Source organism: Palaemon carinicauda, chromosome 5 (assembly GCF_036898095.1).
Source record: "Palaemon carinicauda isolate YSFRI2023 chromosome 5, ASM3689809v2, whole genome shotgun sequence".
NCBI classification, from domain to species: domain Eukaryota; kingdom Metazoa; phylum Arthropoda; class Malacostraca; order Decapoda; family Palaemonidae; genus Palaemon; species Palaemon carinicauda.
The window spans coordinates 70595683-70615682 of NC_090729.1; the positions used below are offsets into that span (position 1 = coordinate 70595683).

The 20000-nt window shown below is 32.1% G+C and overlaps 1 protein-coding gene across 1 annotated transcript in view; it reads left to right on the forward strand.

Moving 5' to 3' along the window:
* LOC137641328 (uncharacterized) overlaps window positions 1-20000 on the forward strand; it is a 1100455-nt gene that overhangs the window by 184557 nt on the left and 895898 nt on the right. The window contains exon 3 of the mRNA XM_068373764.1: window positions 1-1139. This exon is cut by the window's left edge and continues 102 nt beyond it. Within this exon, the coding sequence (XP_068229865.1) occupies window positions 1-1139 (1139 nt within the window). The remainder of the gene's footprint in view (window positions 1140-20000) is intronic.

The window sequence follows — 20000 nt, forward strand, 5'->3', positions numbered from 1 at the left end:
TGGTGGCGAAGCGCAAGAGGAGCAAGATGATGGAAATGATGAAAGGAAACGACCGACGGGTGATGACGAAGGGCACCAACAAGAAAATCGAAAAGAAAAACTGCAGAGAGATAAGAAGGATCAGGGGGAGGAGCATAAGGAGGGGGACGGGGAGGGGACTCCGTCGGATCGCTCATTGGCAACGCCTTCCTCCACCTCCAGAGGTCAGAGTTCTTCTGAGGACAGAGAGGTGGTCTGGGCGCGTGCCCTATCTGACCCCCACGGAGGGTGTGGATCTCCCCCTCCCCCACCCAGAGCTCCTCCGCAGACCCCCTCAAGCCCTGATGCAGCAGCAGCAGCCTCAGCCCCAATCTGGCCTGGCCAGAAGAACGCCACCACATTGAAACATGTGGCCGTAGCGACTTCTTCCCCGTCCGCTCTCAACAGTCTAACACAGGGCAGTGGCCGTCGTCCACGCCATCATACTGCTGCTTCACACCGCCCATTGCCTCCTTCCATCCACCCACCTCCCACACGCCCACAGTCATTCCCCAACGGTTCGTCCCTGTGGCCCTCGTGCAAACCCAGTGACAATGAAAAAGACAAGTTCGTGATTACCGAGGAATACGAAGTGGAGTCCTACGAGGAATCGGAGGAAACTATCGAGGCCCGAGGTGGTTTCGGAAGCAGGGCGTCCCTCAAGGCTCTGCTGACGACAAAATCCGGAAGTGCCAGTGCGCGGGAAGTGTGTGCCGCCTTGTGTGATAGCCAGTGCTCGGCCTCGGTGACGAAAGGCGTCTCTAGTGCCTGTGAAACGCCCTCTCTGAAAGAGACCGAGACATCAGGTAAAGATAGTAACATGGTGGTCAGGACAGATACAAACGAAGCGGGGAAGGCTGCGACCTGCCCCGATGACCTGCAGCCTTTATCCCCGGTGCAGATAAAGCAAGACATGGAAGAATCTTACGTTCCGCAGCGCAATACATCAACGTCAGCCTCCTCCCCTTCGGAGGTGTCAGAGGCCTCGTGCAGTAGCGAGGTGCTTCTGAATAACTCTGCAGGTGGGATTGAGGGCGGAGTAGTTGAAGAGACAGATAGGAGTAGTAGTAGTGATGGTACTCCACAACCGCCAAACTATTCAACGCATCCAGAATTAAAAGGTGAGTTATAGACACCACAGTAATTGTTCTTTTGGTTTGTTTGTCAGAATTGATATACTGTGAATGTGACGTTTTATTCAATTATTTGATGCATTGGATATTGAGTTGTGTAGAGGAATTCCTTCCCAATCATATAAAGAATTACAGAGACGTGTGCATTGTTACGAAATGGATATTGGAAGTAAAATAAAGAAAAAGTTGTTCACTTTTTCAAAGAATCTTTATAGAAAATTCATGGCTGTGAGCATTGCCCTTCAAATGCCTCTGACTGAACCCTCTTCTGTCACAGGGGTAAAGAGTTAACTATTTCAGACACAGCTTCCGGTGTTTTCTGGTATTGGTTGTAGTACAGCCAAGACTTTGTTCAGTTGATGATTATTCCTTGATGATGTAATTGGCAAATAACTTGGTTCACTGTAATAATATAAATTCACTAATAAATTGGTTCACTGTGATAATATAAAATCACTAATAAATTGGTTCACTGTAAGAATATAAATTCACTGATTATTTCTTGCTGTGATTAATTATTGTCGATAATGATATTTTATGTTATGGCTCTATGAAAGAAGTGAGTCAACAGTAATACTCTTGCCTGAGATGTTTTTTTTTTAATTAACGTATATATATATATATATATATATATATATATATATATATATATATATATATATATATATATATATATATATATATATATATATATATATAACTATCTCTCATGAGAAAAAATTCTCGTGTTTGGATCTTTTTGTTAAAAATTCCTTATATAAATGTAATTTAATTCTGAAAAACCGTGCCTTCAAATATAGTCATTTAGGGACAAGATGAACGTGCCTTTGTTATTGTAATAATACAAATAAGGACTTTACCTCTGAAGAAAATTGATAAAATAACCTTTTTTTGCTGAGGCGCAATTCACAAATTGGACTTGGAAGAGAGAGAGAGAGAGAGAGAGAGAGAGAGAGAGAGGAGAGAGAGAGAGAGAGAGAGAGAGAGAGAGAGAGAGAAAACATGCAAATTCTCATCTGATAAGAGACAGAGATTTTCATAGTAGATAAGAGAATCAATTTACTCGTCTTCATTGACAGCAAATTTTTTTGGATGATTTGATACTATCTGGTAAAGGGACAAATTATAGTGTATAAAAGAAATATGCAAGCTTAAAAAAAAAAATAGACAGTGAAGGGAGTTGTAATTGACGACAGTGCGAAATAGTTAGATTATAGGTTACAGCTAGGATGTTTTATTTTCTTTTTTTTTATTATGGGTGTCCAAGTATTGCATGTCTATATCTATACGTTATATATATATACATATATATATATATATATATATATATATATATATATATATATATATATATATATGTATATATATATGTATATATAATGTATAAATTTATATATATATATATATATATATATATATATATATATATATAAATTTATACATTATATATACATATATATATACATATATATATATATATATATATATATATATATATATGTATATATATATGTATATATAATGTATAAATTTATATATATATATATATATATATATATATATATATATATATATATATATATATGTGTGTGTGTGTGTGTGTGTGTGTGTGTTTGTGTTTATATTTATATATATGTATGTATGTATGTTTATACATACACATATACAGCATATATATATATATATATATATATATATATATATATATATATATATATATATATATATATATATATATATATAATTTATATATATATATATATATATATATATATATATATATATATATATATATATATATATATATATATATATATATGTGTGTGTGTGTATGTGTTTATATTTATATATATATGTGTATATATATATATGTATGTATGTATGTTTCTGTGTATACAGATACACACACACATATATATATATATATATATATATATGTATATATATATATATATATATATATATATATATATATATATAAGTCACAGCCCTAGTTGGGAAAGCAGTATGCTATAAGCCCAGGGGCCCCATGAGTGAAAATAGCCCGGTGAGGAAATGAAACAAGGAAAAATTAAATATTTTAAGAACAGCGACAACATTCAAATAATTATTTCCTATGTAAACTATAAAACCTTAACAAAACTAGAGGAAGAGAAGTTAAAAAGATTAGTGTGCCCGAGTGTACCCTCAAGCAAGAGAACTCTAACCCAAGACAGTGGAAAACCATGGTACAGAGACTATGGCACTACCCAAAAATAGAGAACAATGTTTTGATTTTGGAATGTCCTTCTCCTAGAAGAGCTACTTGCCATAGCGAAAAGAGTCTCTTCTACCCTTACCAAGAGGAAAGTGGCCACTGAACAATTACAGTGTAGTAGTTAACCCATTGGGTGAAGAAGAATTGTTTGGTAATGTCAGTATTGTCAGGTGTATGGGGACAGAGGAGAATCTGTAAAGAATATCTCATACTATTCGATATATGTGTGGGCAAAGGGAAAATGAACTGTAACCAGAGAGAAGGATCCAATGTAGTACTGTCTGGCCAGTCAAAGGACCCCGTAACTCTCTAGCCGTAGTATTTCAACGTGTGGCTGGTGTCTTGGCCAACCTACTACCTGTATGTATATAAAGAATGGAAAATAGATAGAGACTCTCATAAGGAATTTATAAAATTGGTTAAAATCCTTAAAAACACACGTAGACACAGACAGACACGCATACACACAAACACACACATACACACACATAAATATATATATTTATATGTGTGTATGTGTATATATGTGTGTTTATTTATAAATATCTATGTATCTGCCCATATATATGTTTATATATATATATATATATATATATATATATATATATATATATGTAAATTTATATATATATATATATATATATGTATATGTAGATATATATATATATATATATATATATATATATATATATATATATATATATATATATATATATGCATATATATATACACTGAATATAAATATATATATATATATATATATATATATATATATATATATATATATATATATATGTATGTATATATAAATATATATATATATATTATATATACATACATATATATATATATATATATATATATATATATGTATACTGTGTATATATATATATATATATATATATATGTATACTATATATATATATATATATATATATATATATATATATATATATATATATATATATATATATATATATATATATATGTATACTGTATATATATATATATATATATATATATATATATATATATATATATATATATATATATATATATATATATATATATATATATATTATTTGTTGAGTAGTTGAACAGGCACCTTGTATCATAATTCATACATTATTTATATAATTCATGTTACTCTTGTATGCATCATATTTATATTTCTTTTGTTATTTCTAGCTTTTTATTTTTATTTTATTTTTTACCTTATTATAGTGTTTTTCATTGGGTTTGTATCTTCTTGTTTATCCAACTTAGGTTGCACCTTGGCTCGTAATAATGATAATAAGGACAATAATAAACTCCATGTGTGGTCGTTACTTGTTCACATGACGACCTTTAGTTTCAAGAGCTTGTTCAGGTGGTCTGTTCTTTTGCTACTCAAAACGGTTCGATGTTATGTTTTCACCGTTAAGATCAATTGGTGTTATTCGCAAAGGAGGAAAATAGAAGTTAGATTCCATGTTATGATTAATTTCCCCGTCTAATGGTGTTATTTACAAAGTAGGGAAAAATAGAAGATAGATGCATCTGATCAGTGTTAGCCAAATGTACATTAAGAATAATTGAGGATAAATTGCTATTGTTATAGTTGTTTTAGTTGAAAAATGAATTTTTTTGAATGACGCAAATCTAAATACGTAATGTCATCATTATTAAGTTTTAAAGCGTGACTATTAAATAAGTAGTCTATTTATGTAAAAAAAAAATATATTTTCCGTAAGGTTTTCATTATCATTTACATGATGGTCCTATGAAGTAAACATAGTTGATTGATTATCGATATACAGAGAGGAATATATATGTTTTATCAATTATTCAATTTATTTTTATTTAAACTTTTCCAAAATCATCATAAGAATCAAATAATTGTAATTTCATGAAAAAAGTGCTTGATTTTATAATGTTTTCCCAGGGCTTTAACAGGAAAAAAAGCCCAATGAGGAAAGGAAATAAAGAAATAAATAAGAGAAATAATAAACAATTAAAATGAAATATTTTGAGAAAATTATGAACATATCTCTCACATATAATTGCAAAACTTCAAAAATAGGATGAGAAATAGGGTAGAATAGGGTGCCCGAGTGTATCCTCATGGAAGAGAATTCTATCATGCAAGGTTTGTCGTTTTAACAACAACAATATTAGTAAAGCTGCTATGAGGATTTCGGTTTCAATGTCCAACAAGTGAGAATTTCATAGCAAAGAAAAATATAGAATCGATTGTAAAAAAAACACGTAATCCAACAATTATTCTTAGCGAGTGCTATCGTGCGTATATTGAGAATTTTTAAACGATCAGGGAAACAAGCATTTTCTATGATTTTTTTTTTCATAAGTGAAATTCATTTCTTGTGAATGATACATGGTTATTGACTACCATTGAACAACAGGAAAACGTAAGGGATCTCTCTCTCTCTCTCTCTCTCTCTCTCTCTCTCTCTCTCTCTCTCTCTCTCTCTCTCTCTCTCTCTCTCTCTCGCATTTTTAAACCTACAAATTGCGTTTAACAAAAACGTCTTTGCTTGGCATAAATTAATGTTCTAAGCGAGTGGGCTGTTAGGTTATAACAGAGAGGCAAGAGGAATGTAACTAAACTATACTAAACAGACGAGCTAATGTACAAGTACTTACGAGCAAAAACGTCACGAAAATTCAAACCAGCTAATGCACTGAAAAAGGCAAGTTTAAAGAGGTTCTGTTATCAGAGGGTGTGGGGGCGGGGGGGTGTCTGAGGTTGCGAGATTTACAAAGGAAGAAAAGAAAAGAAAAAAAAAAAGAAATACAGTTAGAATGTACGAACGTGTGTGAAACACATGCGGTACAGTCCCATTGTTTACATAAGGCAATATTATTCTCTCCACTTTGATAAATGTGATATTTAATTCATTGCGATTTAGTTCTGCTGATATTGCAATCACAAAATATATACCGAACTATAGTTTAAGAAATTATTAATGCTATTCCATTTTTTCAGATAGGACTTTATTAATTTCAAAGGTAAATCAACGATGCTTGAGACTTAGAACTATAACCTGGAACGAATGGAGTAGTGACCTGTATTATTATTATTATTATTATTATTATTATTATTATTATTATTATTATTATTATTATTATTATTATTATTATTATTATTATTGTCTCGTTGAATATGATTGCTACCTCAGTAGTATCGATTTTGTATTCTATCTTCTGCATAGATCTAATGATTTTCTCTTGAGCATTACTGCATTCCGCCATAAACAGGGCAAAATTCATCCATCATTATGGGCAAGGTAAATGCAAGGTGGGTCAAAATCGCATTTAAGTAGAGTTTACAAACTCTGTACACTGTACTTTGCTTACTTTGTGTAGGCCTACTCATTTTATAAACTCTACACTAAACCCGATTTTAACCCACCTTGAATTTACCTTGCCCATAATGATGGATGAATTTTGCCCTGTTTATGGCGGAATGCAGTAATTCTCAAGAGAAAATCATCAAATCTATTAAGAAAATAGAATACAAAATCGATGCTACTGAGGTAGCGATCATATTCAATGAGACATGCCTCAAAGTGGGTCTACTGCCAAATTATTATTATTATTATTATTATTATTATTATTATTATTAATTTACCAAAGAATATAGACAAGATTCTCTGTGAAGCCTACAGTTTTTCTGCAAAACTGAATAATTCTCTAATATTGAATCTTCTATTTTAGTTTTTTTTTGGGTCTATTTATAATTCAAATTATCTAAGGCGTCTTCATAGATAAATATTCGCATGATATTAATAACACAGTTGTTAAATCTCCACAAATACCTTAACATTGTTTGCAACGTAGACCACTCATAGGCTAGGAAGGCAAATTGAGATAATCATAATGATTCGATTTTATCCTTATCCTGATTGGCGGGATTTCTGTGCTTAGATGATGCTTAAAATGAGAGAGAGAGAGAGAGAGAGAGAGAGAGAGAGAGAGAGAGAGAGAGAGAGAGAGAGAGAGAGAGAGAGAGAGAGAGAGAGATCATGTAATCTACAAATTTGAAGAGGAAAATAAGCTAAACCGATTTCCCCCTATTATTACGGTTTAGATAACCATGCATTACACGAGAGTTTATCAGGGTTCATGAATGAGGTTTTGTAAAAGATACTGTTTATATAACTATCGTTCATCTGTCAACATTAGCTCGTGATGAGTGTCCAAAGGAATTATATTCCCTGTTTTTTTTTTTTTTTTTTTTTTTTTTTTTTTTTTTACATTTCATCTGGGGCTGACATCCTGGGATAACATTTAATGAAAGGAAAGGGGGATAAAATTCAGAAAGATAAACAGAAAAAGAAATGGACGAAAAGGATAATAATACACCAAGTAAAAATTGCTATTTTACGCAGTTAAAATCGGAGATAAAGTTCAAGGGTGTTTTGCCATTTCTTTATAAAGGTTGTATAACATTTTAGTTATAAAAAGTTTTTTTGTGTGTGGGGAGTGCAGACCATTCACGTATCCATTTAATATATATATATATATATATATATATATATATATATATATATATATATATATATATATATATATATATATATATATGTATATATATATATATATTTATATATATATATGTATATATATATATTTATATATATATACTGTATATATTTATTTATATATATATATATATATATATATATATATATATATATATATATATATATATATATATATATATATATATATATATATTAAATGGATACGTGAATGGTCTGCACTCCCCACACACAAAAAAACTTTTTATAACTAAAATGTTATACAACCTTTATAAAGAAATGGCAAAACACCCTTGAACTTTATCTCCGATTTTAACTGCGTAAAATAGAAATTTTTACTTGGTGTATTATTATCCTTTTCGTCCATTTCTTTTTCTGTTTATCTTTCTGAATTTTATCCCCCTTTCCTTTCATTAAATGTTATCCCAGGATGTCAGCCCCATATATATATATACATATATATATATATATATATATATATATATATATATATATATATATATATATATATATATATATATTTATATATATATACTGTATATATATATATATATATATATATATATATATATATATATATATATATATATATATATATATATATATATATATGGGGTATTATTATTATTACTTTCTAATCTGAACCCTAATTGGAAAAGCAGTATGCTATATATATATATATATATATATATATATATATATATATATATATATATATATATGTATATATGTATATATATGTATATATATGTATATATATATATATATATATATATATATATATATATATATATATATATATATATATTTATATATATATATATATATATATATATATATATATATATATATATACATACATATATATATATATATATATATATATATATTTATATATATATATATATATATATATATATATATATATATATATATATATATATATATACATATACTGTTTACACGTACACACATATATGTATATGTCTATGTCCCATGTTGACCTACTTACAATCATACTTTGAGTTTTGTTAGGATTCAACTTCATACCCCATAATGTGCATCATGCACTAATTTCAGCTAGATTTCTATTAAGGGATTCAGCAACCCGAGATCTACATTCAGGAGGTGGAATTGATGCAAAGAGAGTAGCATCATCTGTATATGCCACAAGCTTGTTTTTTAGGCTAAACCACATGTCATGTGTATATAGTATGAAAAGTAATGGGCCAAGAACACTACCATGTGGAACACCAGATATCACATTCCTATACTCACTAAGGTGCCCATCAACAAATCTTTGAGATGTATTACTTAAAAAATCAATAATAATGCCAAAAAAACGACCCACCTACTCCCATTTGTTTGAGTTTGAAAACAAAGGCCTCGTGATTAACAAGGTCAAAGGCAGCACTAAAATCAAGGGCAATCATACGAACTTCCTGACCACAATCAAGGGATGGTGGTTAACCCACTTTTTCGCCCTCTATTTTGTAGCTGTTAAACTTCTTTAACTTTATAGGTCAACTGTGGTTTTTTCTTATTAATTATCAAAAACTAGTCGATGCATTCGCGTATTATTCAAAATAAAGAATTTAAAGATGATGTTATTTTGAATACTAGTTGCACGAGTAAGACAACCGTTGTATTTAATAAGTAAAATGGTTAAATTGCTTTATTTTTCGGTTATGTACAAGTAATTACAGATTCCACTAACCCTTAATTGAAAGGAATGCTGCAAATTTTCTAATCACAAAACGTACCGCTTTTATTTTTCAATGAGAACCATAAAGTTAATCCTATCAGTCCCCTCCCCTCACATGAGAGACAAGTAACGTCTCTATATTAACAGCCATTGCTGGCATGTCCGTATTTAACGTAAAAGTAAGTACTTTTTCGGTATCAGATTTTCTCAATTGAAGTTCTTATCTTGGTGCAGTGGATCCTGGTCTTAGTAAACACGTGAGTCGCGGGAAAATGACGGCTTTATATTGAATGTTATGACTCTTCTGTCATTATCTTTTAATTATAGTAGTATAATGTAAGTCTTCGGAGGGAATAATACATTCCATATTTCAATTAAGCTATCAGGAAAAGCTATTAAGAAAAGAAACGTGATTAATGCTGAAATTAGTAGTCATGACTTGAGAGATTAACGCGGGAAAAGGGTTCTAGCGATTTATATTGAATTCTTTTCCTAACACCTAACTCATTGCCCCTCCCTAGGGAATATATGATTTCATCTATAGAAATTTTAAGTAATCCATATAGTTTAGAATACCTAGGTTAATATTAACATTGCCTCTAGCCAGACCCAAACGTTTTTTAATAGGTACAAGATTATATTACGATCAAATTATGTGTCATCGTATACTGTATTACCGAAATTTGGCATTGTAAATGACATGACTTTTCTTGGTGGATAAAAAGCTAATTTTAGAGATGTAAACATTACATTGATAACTTCATCATTGTCTTTACAAAACCCAGCTTTAACAGTGTATTTTAATGTCCCGTGGGATTGGATAACTGCGGTAAACTATAAGCTGTAGAAGATTTGATCTGCGAGATTCGAGAGTTCATTGTATGTACAGCTCTTATGGTACTGTCGTTCGGATTTTTTTTTTCATCTTTGTTGCTCAAACGAATCATTTATAGCTAAAACCATCATCCAAATGTTGTCTTCGAAATAATGTAGTAAGACTGTGTGTGCGGTCGTTAATTAAGCCATTAGTGTTCTAAGGAATCGTCTGTAGCCTTCGGTGGAAGAGTGACTTTATTAAAAGATTAGCAATGACATCTTATCGTCTTTGGTAATATAGATGGAAGTCTTAAATTTCTGATTTTTGTGTGTTATGAGTATTTAAGTGGAAGGGCAACAACCGTAAGAGGAGATAGAATTTTTTAAGGAATGAATCTGGTAAATAACATCTAGAATTTAAACAGCAGAAAATCATCTGACATGTGTAAGCTTGTGTCTTACGCAGCTAGAGGGCCAGAAGACAGGTGGTGATGATGATGATAATAATAATGATGGTGATCAGGATTGCAACGTATAGCAGCTTTTATGATTTTATTCTTGATAATTAATAGAAATTTTTGATATCTCATCCTCTCATTATCTGTTTTTTTCTGAAGTTTAGATTTTGCTTAAGCTTTAATCCAGCTGCCACAGGGGATCTTATCTGGGCCAAAGAACACAATTTTACCTGGTAAAGCCCATTTTCATTTGGCCATTAATTACTCAACTATTAAAAGTTACTCACAACACAAGCCAGAAATAGTTAAAGGTGATAATTGGAAATAATTCACCATGTCTAATGTTTTCCATTAGCAGTTATTTTTAAACTCAAGTAGACAATGAAAGATAGAACACATAATTACCATCTGTTCATTAGTTCTATTTTTTCATAGAAGTTACTTTCGATCTGATCATTACTGTATTTCCTTTGGAGTGGAAGTTGTCTTAGTTTAATTAAGCGTTAATTGTGGTTTTCATGGTGGAATTCTTAACAGATTTATATTTTTATATTTCTTTCCCTTGGGTCTTGATGTTTGTTAAGTTGCTTTATTTTTATGTGTAATTGTTACTGGGAACTTTCCGTAAGATATTTAAGTAATTTTCACCGTCCGCAACCAGCTGCTTTTTATTTCGCGCTTTGGCCGGAATCATACATACATACATACATACATATATATATATATATATATATATATATATATATATATATATATATATATACATATATATATATATATATATATATATATATATATATATATATATATATGTATATATATATATATATATATATATATATATATATATATATATATATATATATATATATATATATATATAATGTAAGATAAAAGATTGGGAACCCGAAAAGGTAAAGTTGTACACTTCAAAGTGGTGCTTGCTATTTGTTAGACACCTAGCCATTATCCATTAAACATAATGAGAGTCTTTAGATGATACGATTATGTATAACACGAAATAGTAATGATAAATATTATTATGAAAGGTGTAGTATACAAATAAGAATTATTGATAATAAAAAGTGAGGTATCATTCACAAAACATATCTCCAATATTCCATTAAGTTATCGTCGTCAGTGACCCTTGTAAATATAACTCCAAAAAAACTATAGCCCGTCAATTTAAATTGCTTTTCGATACATACATACATATATGTATATATATATATATATATATATATATATATATATATATATATATATATATATATATATATATATATATATATATATTTGCAGAGATATTTACTCTTTTGTCAACATCTTAATATAGAACTATCCCATTTTTTTTCTTTATAGGCAGTAGGTTTGGTAAGGCATCAGCTGCTAGAGATTTAAGGGTTCTTTGAATGGCCAGATATTACTTCATTTGACCTCTCTCTGGATACGGCTCATTTTTCTTTACCAAACTTACACCTGATAATCTGGCCTATTCTTTACCCATTCTTCCCCTTCTTCATACACCTGACAACTCTAAGATAACCGAAAAATTATTCTTCACTCTAGGGGTTAATTACTGTTTTGTGGCTACTTTCCATTTGATAACGGTAGAAGAGAGACATTAGCTATGGTAAGCAGCTCTTCTAGGAGAAGGACACTCCAAAATCAAACCATGATCTCTCAGATCAAGCACCTTATTCTATCAATTTCCTTATTTCCTTTCCTCATTAGGCTATTTTCCCTATCAGACCCCTTGGGCGTTGCTCCTGTTGTCAACTTTTCCTCTTTAATTTCCTTGTTTACGATTAATAATAGTTACGGCATGATTTTTAACTTAGCCTATTTGTTTCATTATAGGAGATAGGTAGTGAAGGGAATTTTGTTATTTGTTCCTTTAGGTTAATTGACTTTTATGTTTGATTCCCGATCCACGTAAAATGTTTTTCTGCCTAACATAAAAGGATGGACAGAATATTTAGTCAATTTTATATATTTCAATTTGTTTTTTTTACCTTAACATATTTTCTATAGTTGCAAGGCACAATTTCCATGTTTTAACACTGGTGAATTTGCAGATATCTGAGACCGATAATGACTTATTGAAAATGGAAAATCAACGCATCAAAGAAAAAACAAAGATAACATTTAATGTTTGTTCAGGGTATGGTCACGCTGGAGTTTCCCACAGATAAGACTTAAAATGGCTTAGAATAAAAAATAGTGATTTTAAGGAGGGATGAAGAGGGAATGGGGTGTATGGGGGAAGTGGGAGGGGGGAGGGGGTGGGTGGGTTAATTGCATGAAGAAAAATAATGCTTCATTGTTCTAACAAAGAAGCGTCTTTGGTTGGGCAGGATGAGAAGCCAGTAGTGCAGTACTGAGGCTGGCGTTCACTAATATGGCAACACCTTTCATCTCTCTCTCTCTCTCTCTCTCTCTCTCTCTCTCTCTCTCTCTCTCTCTCTCATGGAGTGACGGAAATGTAAGTTTGCTTATTTGTATTCATGGTGTTGTTTAGAAAATATTTAGTCGCTCATCTTACAAAAGGGGAAGTTGAATTTATAATAATAATAATAATAATAATAATAATAATAATAATAATATTATTATTATTATTATTATTATTATTATTATTATTATTATTATTATTATTATTGATTCTGGTGTTATTTAAACCTAAAGTTATTCAAGTTTATAATAAAATCAAAGACTTCCATCACGTCGATCACCTTTTGTTATCGACTTTCCATCGATAATCGAAGATAGCAGACGAGGGTAGACGACCTAGACGCGGGTATAAACAAAAAACCTTAAAGACTTTTATCTCCTAGTTTGTGTCCATTGAAGCCAAGGTTTCCCATACAGCAGCAATGGTGGTCAATAGGCCGTTAAATGTTCAAAGTTCTTTATTACGTGTCTGTTCTAACTCGGAGCAATAGCGTCCTTTTTTTATTAGTTCATTTACTGCCTCTTGCAACGAATTTCATTACTGTCCTTCTCCCACTGAGGTACGAGATCTTGCCCTGGGAGTTTTTTTTTTCTATTTTATTTCCTCATTGTTTCCTGAGCTTCCTCCTGTAATGTTGTATGTTAGGGCACATTAACATACGTCTTTATTGCTGCTGCGAAGGTTTAAGCTCAACTTCATTCCTTATGGATAACGTCTGTTTTTGAATTCGTATAATTTCTTTTATTGAGATTTATTGTGTTCTTTGACTTTTATGTAGGAGTTAATAAGTTAATTGTATTAAATACTACTTGGAGGTGATATTACAACGTTTAGGTTAACAGTAAAGTAGGTAGGAAGAAGATATTTAACACGGAAAATTAAGAGAGAGAGAGAGAGAGAGAGAGAGAGAGAGAGAGAGAGAGAGAGAGAGAGAGAGAGAGAGAGAGAGCTACTGCGAAAGCAGTCTTGCATCGTAAGAAGGTTCTCTTTGTCTGTAGTTGGAACATTTTTTGTGTGTGTGTGGCTAGATCAAGTCTTTCCTCGGGGTAGAAACATTTTCTCAACATTTTTTTATTCTCATAATTAAAAGTAGTGAGATAAGGAGTAAGTTTCATAGCCTTTTGACTGGGACTCCTATTTTATATGTCAAATCGCGGAGTAATTAGGACAACCAGAAGGCAGTTTTATACGATTTGTATATTTTTTTTTTCAATATTTTTCATTATCTTCCTAATTAAATTCTAATTTTTCTCGGAATAAGATTAAGGATTTATAATACTATGGCGTTTTTTTTTTTTTTTTTTTTTTTGTTCTCTACATCAAGAAATATTGTATTATAGTCTTACATATGATTAAATTTACTACCAATATTATTTAAGAGTTAATATGGTCCCATTTAACGGAACAAGAGAGAAAAATAATTGTTTAATTCTTTTTCTGTAGCCCATTTGAAGAATATATTTTTCTGAGATTCTTTGCACGACAGGTATGTGTGGCCCTGAAGTTATTATTATTATTATTATTATTATTATTATTATTATTATTATTATTATTATTATTATTATTATTATTATTATTAGGCTAAGCTACAACCCTAGTTGTAGAAGCAGGATGCTATAAGCTCAAGGGCTCCAACAGAGAAAAATAACCCAGTGAGGAAAGGAAACAGTTAAGTAAATAAAATACAAGAGGAGTATTGAATAATTGATATAAGATATTCTAAGAACAGTAACAACATTAGAATAGATCTTTCATATATAAGAGAGAGACTTATGTTACCCTGTTCAACATAAACACATTTACTGCTGATTTGAACTTTTGAAGTTCCACCGATTCAACTGCTTGATTAGGAAGATCCTTCTATAATCTGCTCATAGCTGCAATAAAAGTTCTAGAATACTGTATACTATTGAGTCATGTGATGGAGAGGGCGTCGACTGTTAGAATTAACTGCATGTCCAGTATTACGAACAGGATTGTACTGTCTGCGAAGATCTGGATACAAAGGATTGTCAGAGTTATGAAAAATCTTATGCAGCAGGCATATGGAACTAACTGAACGACGGTGCCAGAGATTAATATCTTGATCAGGAATAAGAAATTTAATAGACAGCAAGGTTTTGTCCTCCGAAAAAACTAAGATGAGATTCAGCAGCTGAAGAAAACAATGCTCGAAATAAGGTAGGATGAAAGAAAAATCAAAACACTTCTTCTGAATAGATTGGTTGGTCAAACTCATAGAAGACTTTCTTAATAAGCCAATTCTTTTGTGCAATTGAATAAGAATTGTACGGAATGTGTTTCTTATAAGTAAATTTGTTATCAATGCTTAGATCTGGATGTTGAGGAGCCTAATTTGCCTTTTTCCCCATAATTTGCACCTTGCACTAATTTCAGCCAGATCTCTACTACGGGATTCATTAAGAAGATGGAATTAAAGCAAAGAGAGTAGCATCATTTGGATATGCAACGAGTATGTTTTCTAGGCTAATCCACCTGTCATGTGTATATAGTATTAAAAGCAATGGGCCAAGAACATTACCCTGAGGAACACCAGGTATTCCACACCTATACTCACTATAGTGCTCATAAACAACAATAAGAAAAAACCCACCCACTCCCAAGTGTTTGAGTTTGAGAACAAGGGCCTCACCATTAACATAGACAGAGACTGCACTCAAATTAAGGCCAATCATACGAACTTCCGGACCACTATTGGTGGATTATAAGGAATTGCTAAAGTATGCTTTAACATTAAGTCTATACTGTATATGTAATATGTATCTTCGAACTGGCCGCTGAAGTTCAATTTTTAGTCATGATTTTTTCGTTTTATTCGTTTGTTTGAAAATATATATTTTATGAGATGATTTTCTGCAACTCTGTATTTGTTCAATAAGATTTATTTACCGTATTATTTCCCGTCTATTGGTCAGTTTATTTTCTATATCGTCAAACCCAAGGTCTATAGAGGGTCAAACCAGTTAAACCATCACAGATTTCATCTCCCCAGACCCCAAATCTTTGTAAGAAGTCTTGGAGAAACTCATGAGCTGGAAGTTGTTAGCAATTCATGTTTCAACTGAAAACTCATACATTCTCATTTCTCATGTACAATGCAGAGAGAGAGAGAGAGAGAGAGAGAGAGAGAGAGAGAGAGAGAGAGAGAGAGAGAGATGATAAGAAATGAAAGCTAGAGAAGGGAAGGTTCAGAAAAGGAAAGGCGCACACACAAACACACACACACACAGTGAGAGAGAGAGAGAGAGAGAGAGACTTCGTAAGAGGAAAGGCGCCAAGCACTGATGCCAAAACCGTACTCGTAGTAGTAGACCAAGAACGGGTTCCCCCAAAGGTGGAGGTAGGAGCGTGGATTACTTCATGTAATGCTCCTCCTTGGCCATCTGAGCGTTGGCCCTCGTGGCCGTAGCAACATGATCTTCGTAGGCACGACACCCACTGACGATGGATGTCGGCAATTATTATACGTTCAGCGGCAAAAGGGGCGACCGATAGTGAACGATGGCGATTCGTGAGGGAGGGGGGACTGTGTGGACCCTGTGTGGGGGAGAACGATAGTTGGGGGTTGGTTGGGGGGGGGGGTCTGCCAAGGATTGGAAGATGAGACACGGAAACGTAGCTCGAAAATTATGTTACTGGTATTAATATGATATTTAGAAAAAGATGAGTATACATTTTTTTTTCAATTCTGTATGATACACGTATCGTAAGAAAAGCCTGCATTTTTTGTATGTTGATAAATTCTACGTAACAAGTTCCGTTTGCTTTTTTTAAAAGGAATCTTTCCTTATTTAACAGCGTCTAGTGTTGCATTATATTTTTGTTGAGTATATCATATTTATTTATTTCAAACATTTAAACCGATTAGGTGATTAAATAGTTTTTTTTCCTAATGACAAAGTTGTGTTTGTACATTTGTGAAGAAATTAATTTTTAATTTGGACATATTTAACTTATTATATAACACTTAATTTGTGTACTTTAATAATATAACCTATTACTACTATTCATACACTTTTCTGAATACTCTATAAATACATTTTTTAAATCAGCGAAGGATCACCCTGATTTTGAATTACATTTAATGATTGCTTTTGTGTGTGCCACACCCACCTCTGCGCTTTTAACTGTCTAGTCACCTCGCTAGTATAAGGATTCTCTAAGATTAAGCGACAGCCATCTGCTTTGAAGACTGACAACACTGGCTTGTTAAATCGCATTGTCCGTGGTCGTGATTGGCTGTTATTGATCCGCCGATGCTGATTGGTACTTATGCGTGACTGGAACGAATCTGCAACTGTTGAGCGATTAGCAGTAGGTGAGAATCTTCATCCGTTCAGTCTTTGTTGAGTTTGGGCACGGAAGCTCTTGAGGGTCAGCCAGGGTGGGCAAGCTACGACGCTCTTCATTTTCTGGCATTTCTATTTATATTTTTCAATATTCTGAAATTTGGTTTTATAAAGGGTAGCTTCAATTAGGAATTTCATCATGGTGTAGGTTCTGATAATATTGATTTTTACTTTAGAATCAAAATCCTGATCTCAGTTTTCAACCATAATTTCTCCCCCCCCTCCCTCCCCCCTCCCCCCCCACCTCTCTCTCCCTCTCTCTCTCTCTCTCTCTCTCTCTCTCTTAGATTGAGATGAGAGAGGTTGAGAATTTGTTGATTAAACCTGTCCGTTCAACCCCAGAAATTCTTTTCTTAGGCATTGAAACATTTTTCTGCTACGGTAATATATTCGACTTGAAAATCCACCGGATTGGTAGGTTGGGAAGACGGCATTAGTCAGGGATTAGGTGTCATTAATCCTTAACTGTCATCATGAGAGAGAGAGAGAGAGAGAGAGGAGAGAGAGAGAGAGAGAAGAGAGAGAGAGAGAGAGAGATGACGCATGAATTCAATTGAAAATTAAAAAGAGAATTTTCCTGGTATGATTTGGGACTTTTTTTTTTATACTGGAGGTGAGCGCATAACCTTTGACATGTGGATAACGACCGGGGAAGCGAGGTCACATATCCCACTCGGTGAAAATAGCCCTGGACAAAGAAGCAACCGGTGTTGTGGTTTAGTTGTTTTAGGGTCTCTGTAGCTTCTTGGGCCAGACATTCTACAATGTAAACAAGTGATTATCATTATTATTATTATTATTACTAGTGTACGCGACTAGTCAAATATGACGACTAAATATTTAGTTAGATATGTGCACAGATGCAACCCTTCCTGCCCTCTCCCTCTCTCCTAACTACAACACACTAGCCAGACACTTGCTCTTTATTATATAGGGGAGATTATTATTACTGTTATTATTATTATTATTATTATTCAAGCTACTATTCTGGTTAGAAAAGCAGAAGCTACAAACCCAAGAGCTTCAAAAGGAAAGTAGCCCAGTGAGGAAAGGAAATAAGGGAGTAGTAGATAATCTATATATAAGTAATGAATAAAAACTATGCACTAATTTTAGATCAGTAAAACGTTTAAAATAGACCAGTCTCTATAAATTGTAAAACGAGACTCCTCTCTGTCTGCTCTATAGAACAGCATTTACAAAAAGAAAGTTTGGCTGTCTGAAGTTCTACGTTCAACCGCCTGATTAGGAAGATCAATCCACAATCTAGTCACAACTGGAGTTTTAACGCATTTGCACATTCATATTCAATTATTTAAACTAGCTTCTTGTGATTAGAAGCTTGTGCAATTTTAAACAGCTTACTGCATAATATGGCCTATTTTGACAATTTTCTCTGTTCTGGAGTGAAGCCGAAAGTTTAGTGGTAATTTTTCATAAAGTTATCAGATAAACGTTACTACTTGTATAACGATATTTCTTTTTCTTTATGTTATAAATAGCATAATACGTTAGTAGTTCATTATTGTTTAGATAGTATTATTATATAATTATCTATTCTTTACTACCCAGAAAACTTGAAAATGATGCGAAAAAATTAAGATAATTTAAAAAAATATATATAAAAATGAAATAATTTTTTTCGAGGATTTTATTTCATATTCATTTTGTGTAGAATATTAGATAATATTCTTTATTAATGAAATATCCTTAAAAAACGAAAGTGAGTTTGTTTTATTTTTAAGTCAAGCGTATAGACCATGATCATGGGTTAATTAGAGTAAAACATTTTATGAACGCTTATTTGAGTTATCAGGAATCAAATTATTATTATTATTATTATTATTATTATTATTATTATTATTATTATTATTATTATTATTATTATTATTATTATTATTAAATATTTGAAAGTTAAACACTTTCCACCGTTTGATAAACAGCCATAATGTATATAGTCTGAAAGCAAGTTTCCACGCTGGAGAAACTAGAGAAAACCCAAAGCATTACGAATGGCAAAGCGAATCTACACTAACTACATTTGCGCAAAGGAAAGCCAAAAACGTAAGAGAGAGAGAGAGAGAGAGAGAGAGAGAGAGAGAGAGAGAGAGAGAGAGAGAGAGAGAGGACTTGAGTATATGTAAGGTCACTCACCTCCCGCTTCTTCAAGTGGTCTTTCTCATTCTAGGTCACGACAATCGGCTGTGAACACACATATACTCTCTCTCTCTCTCTCTCTCTCTCTCT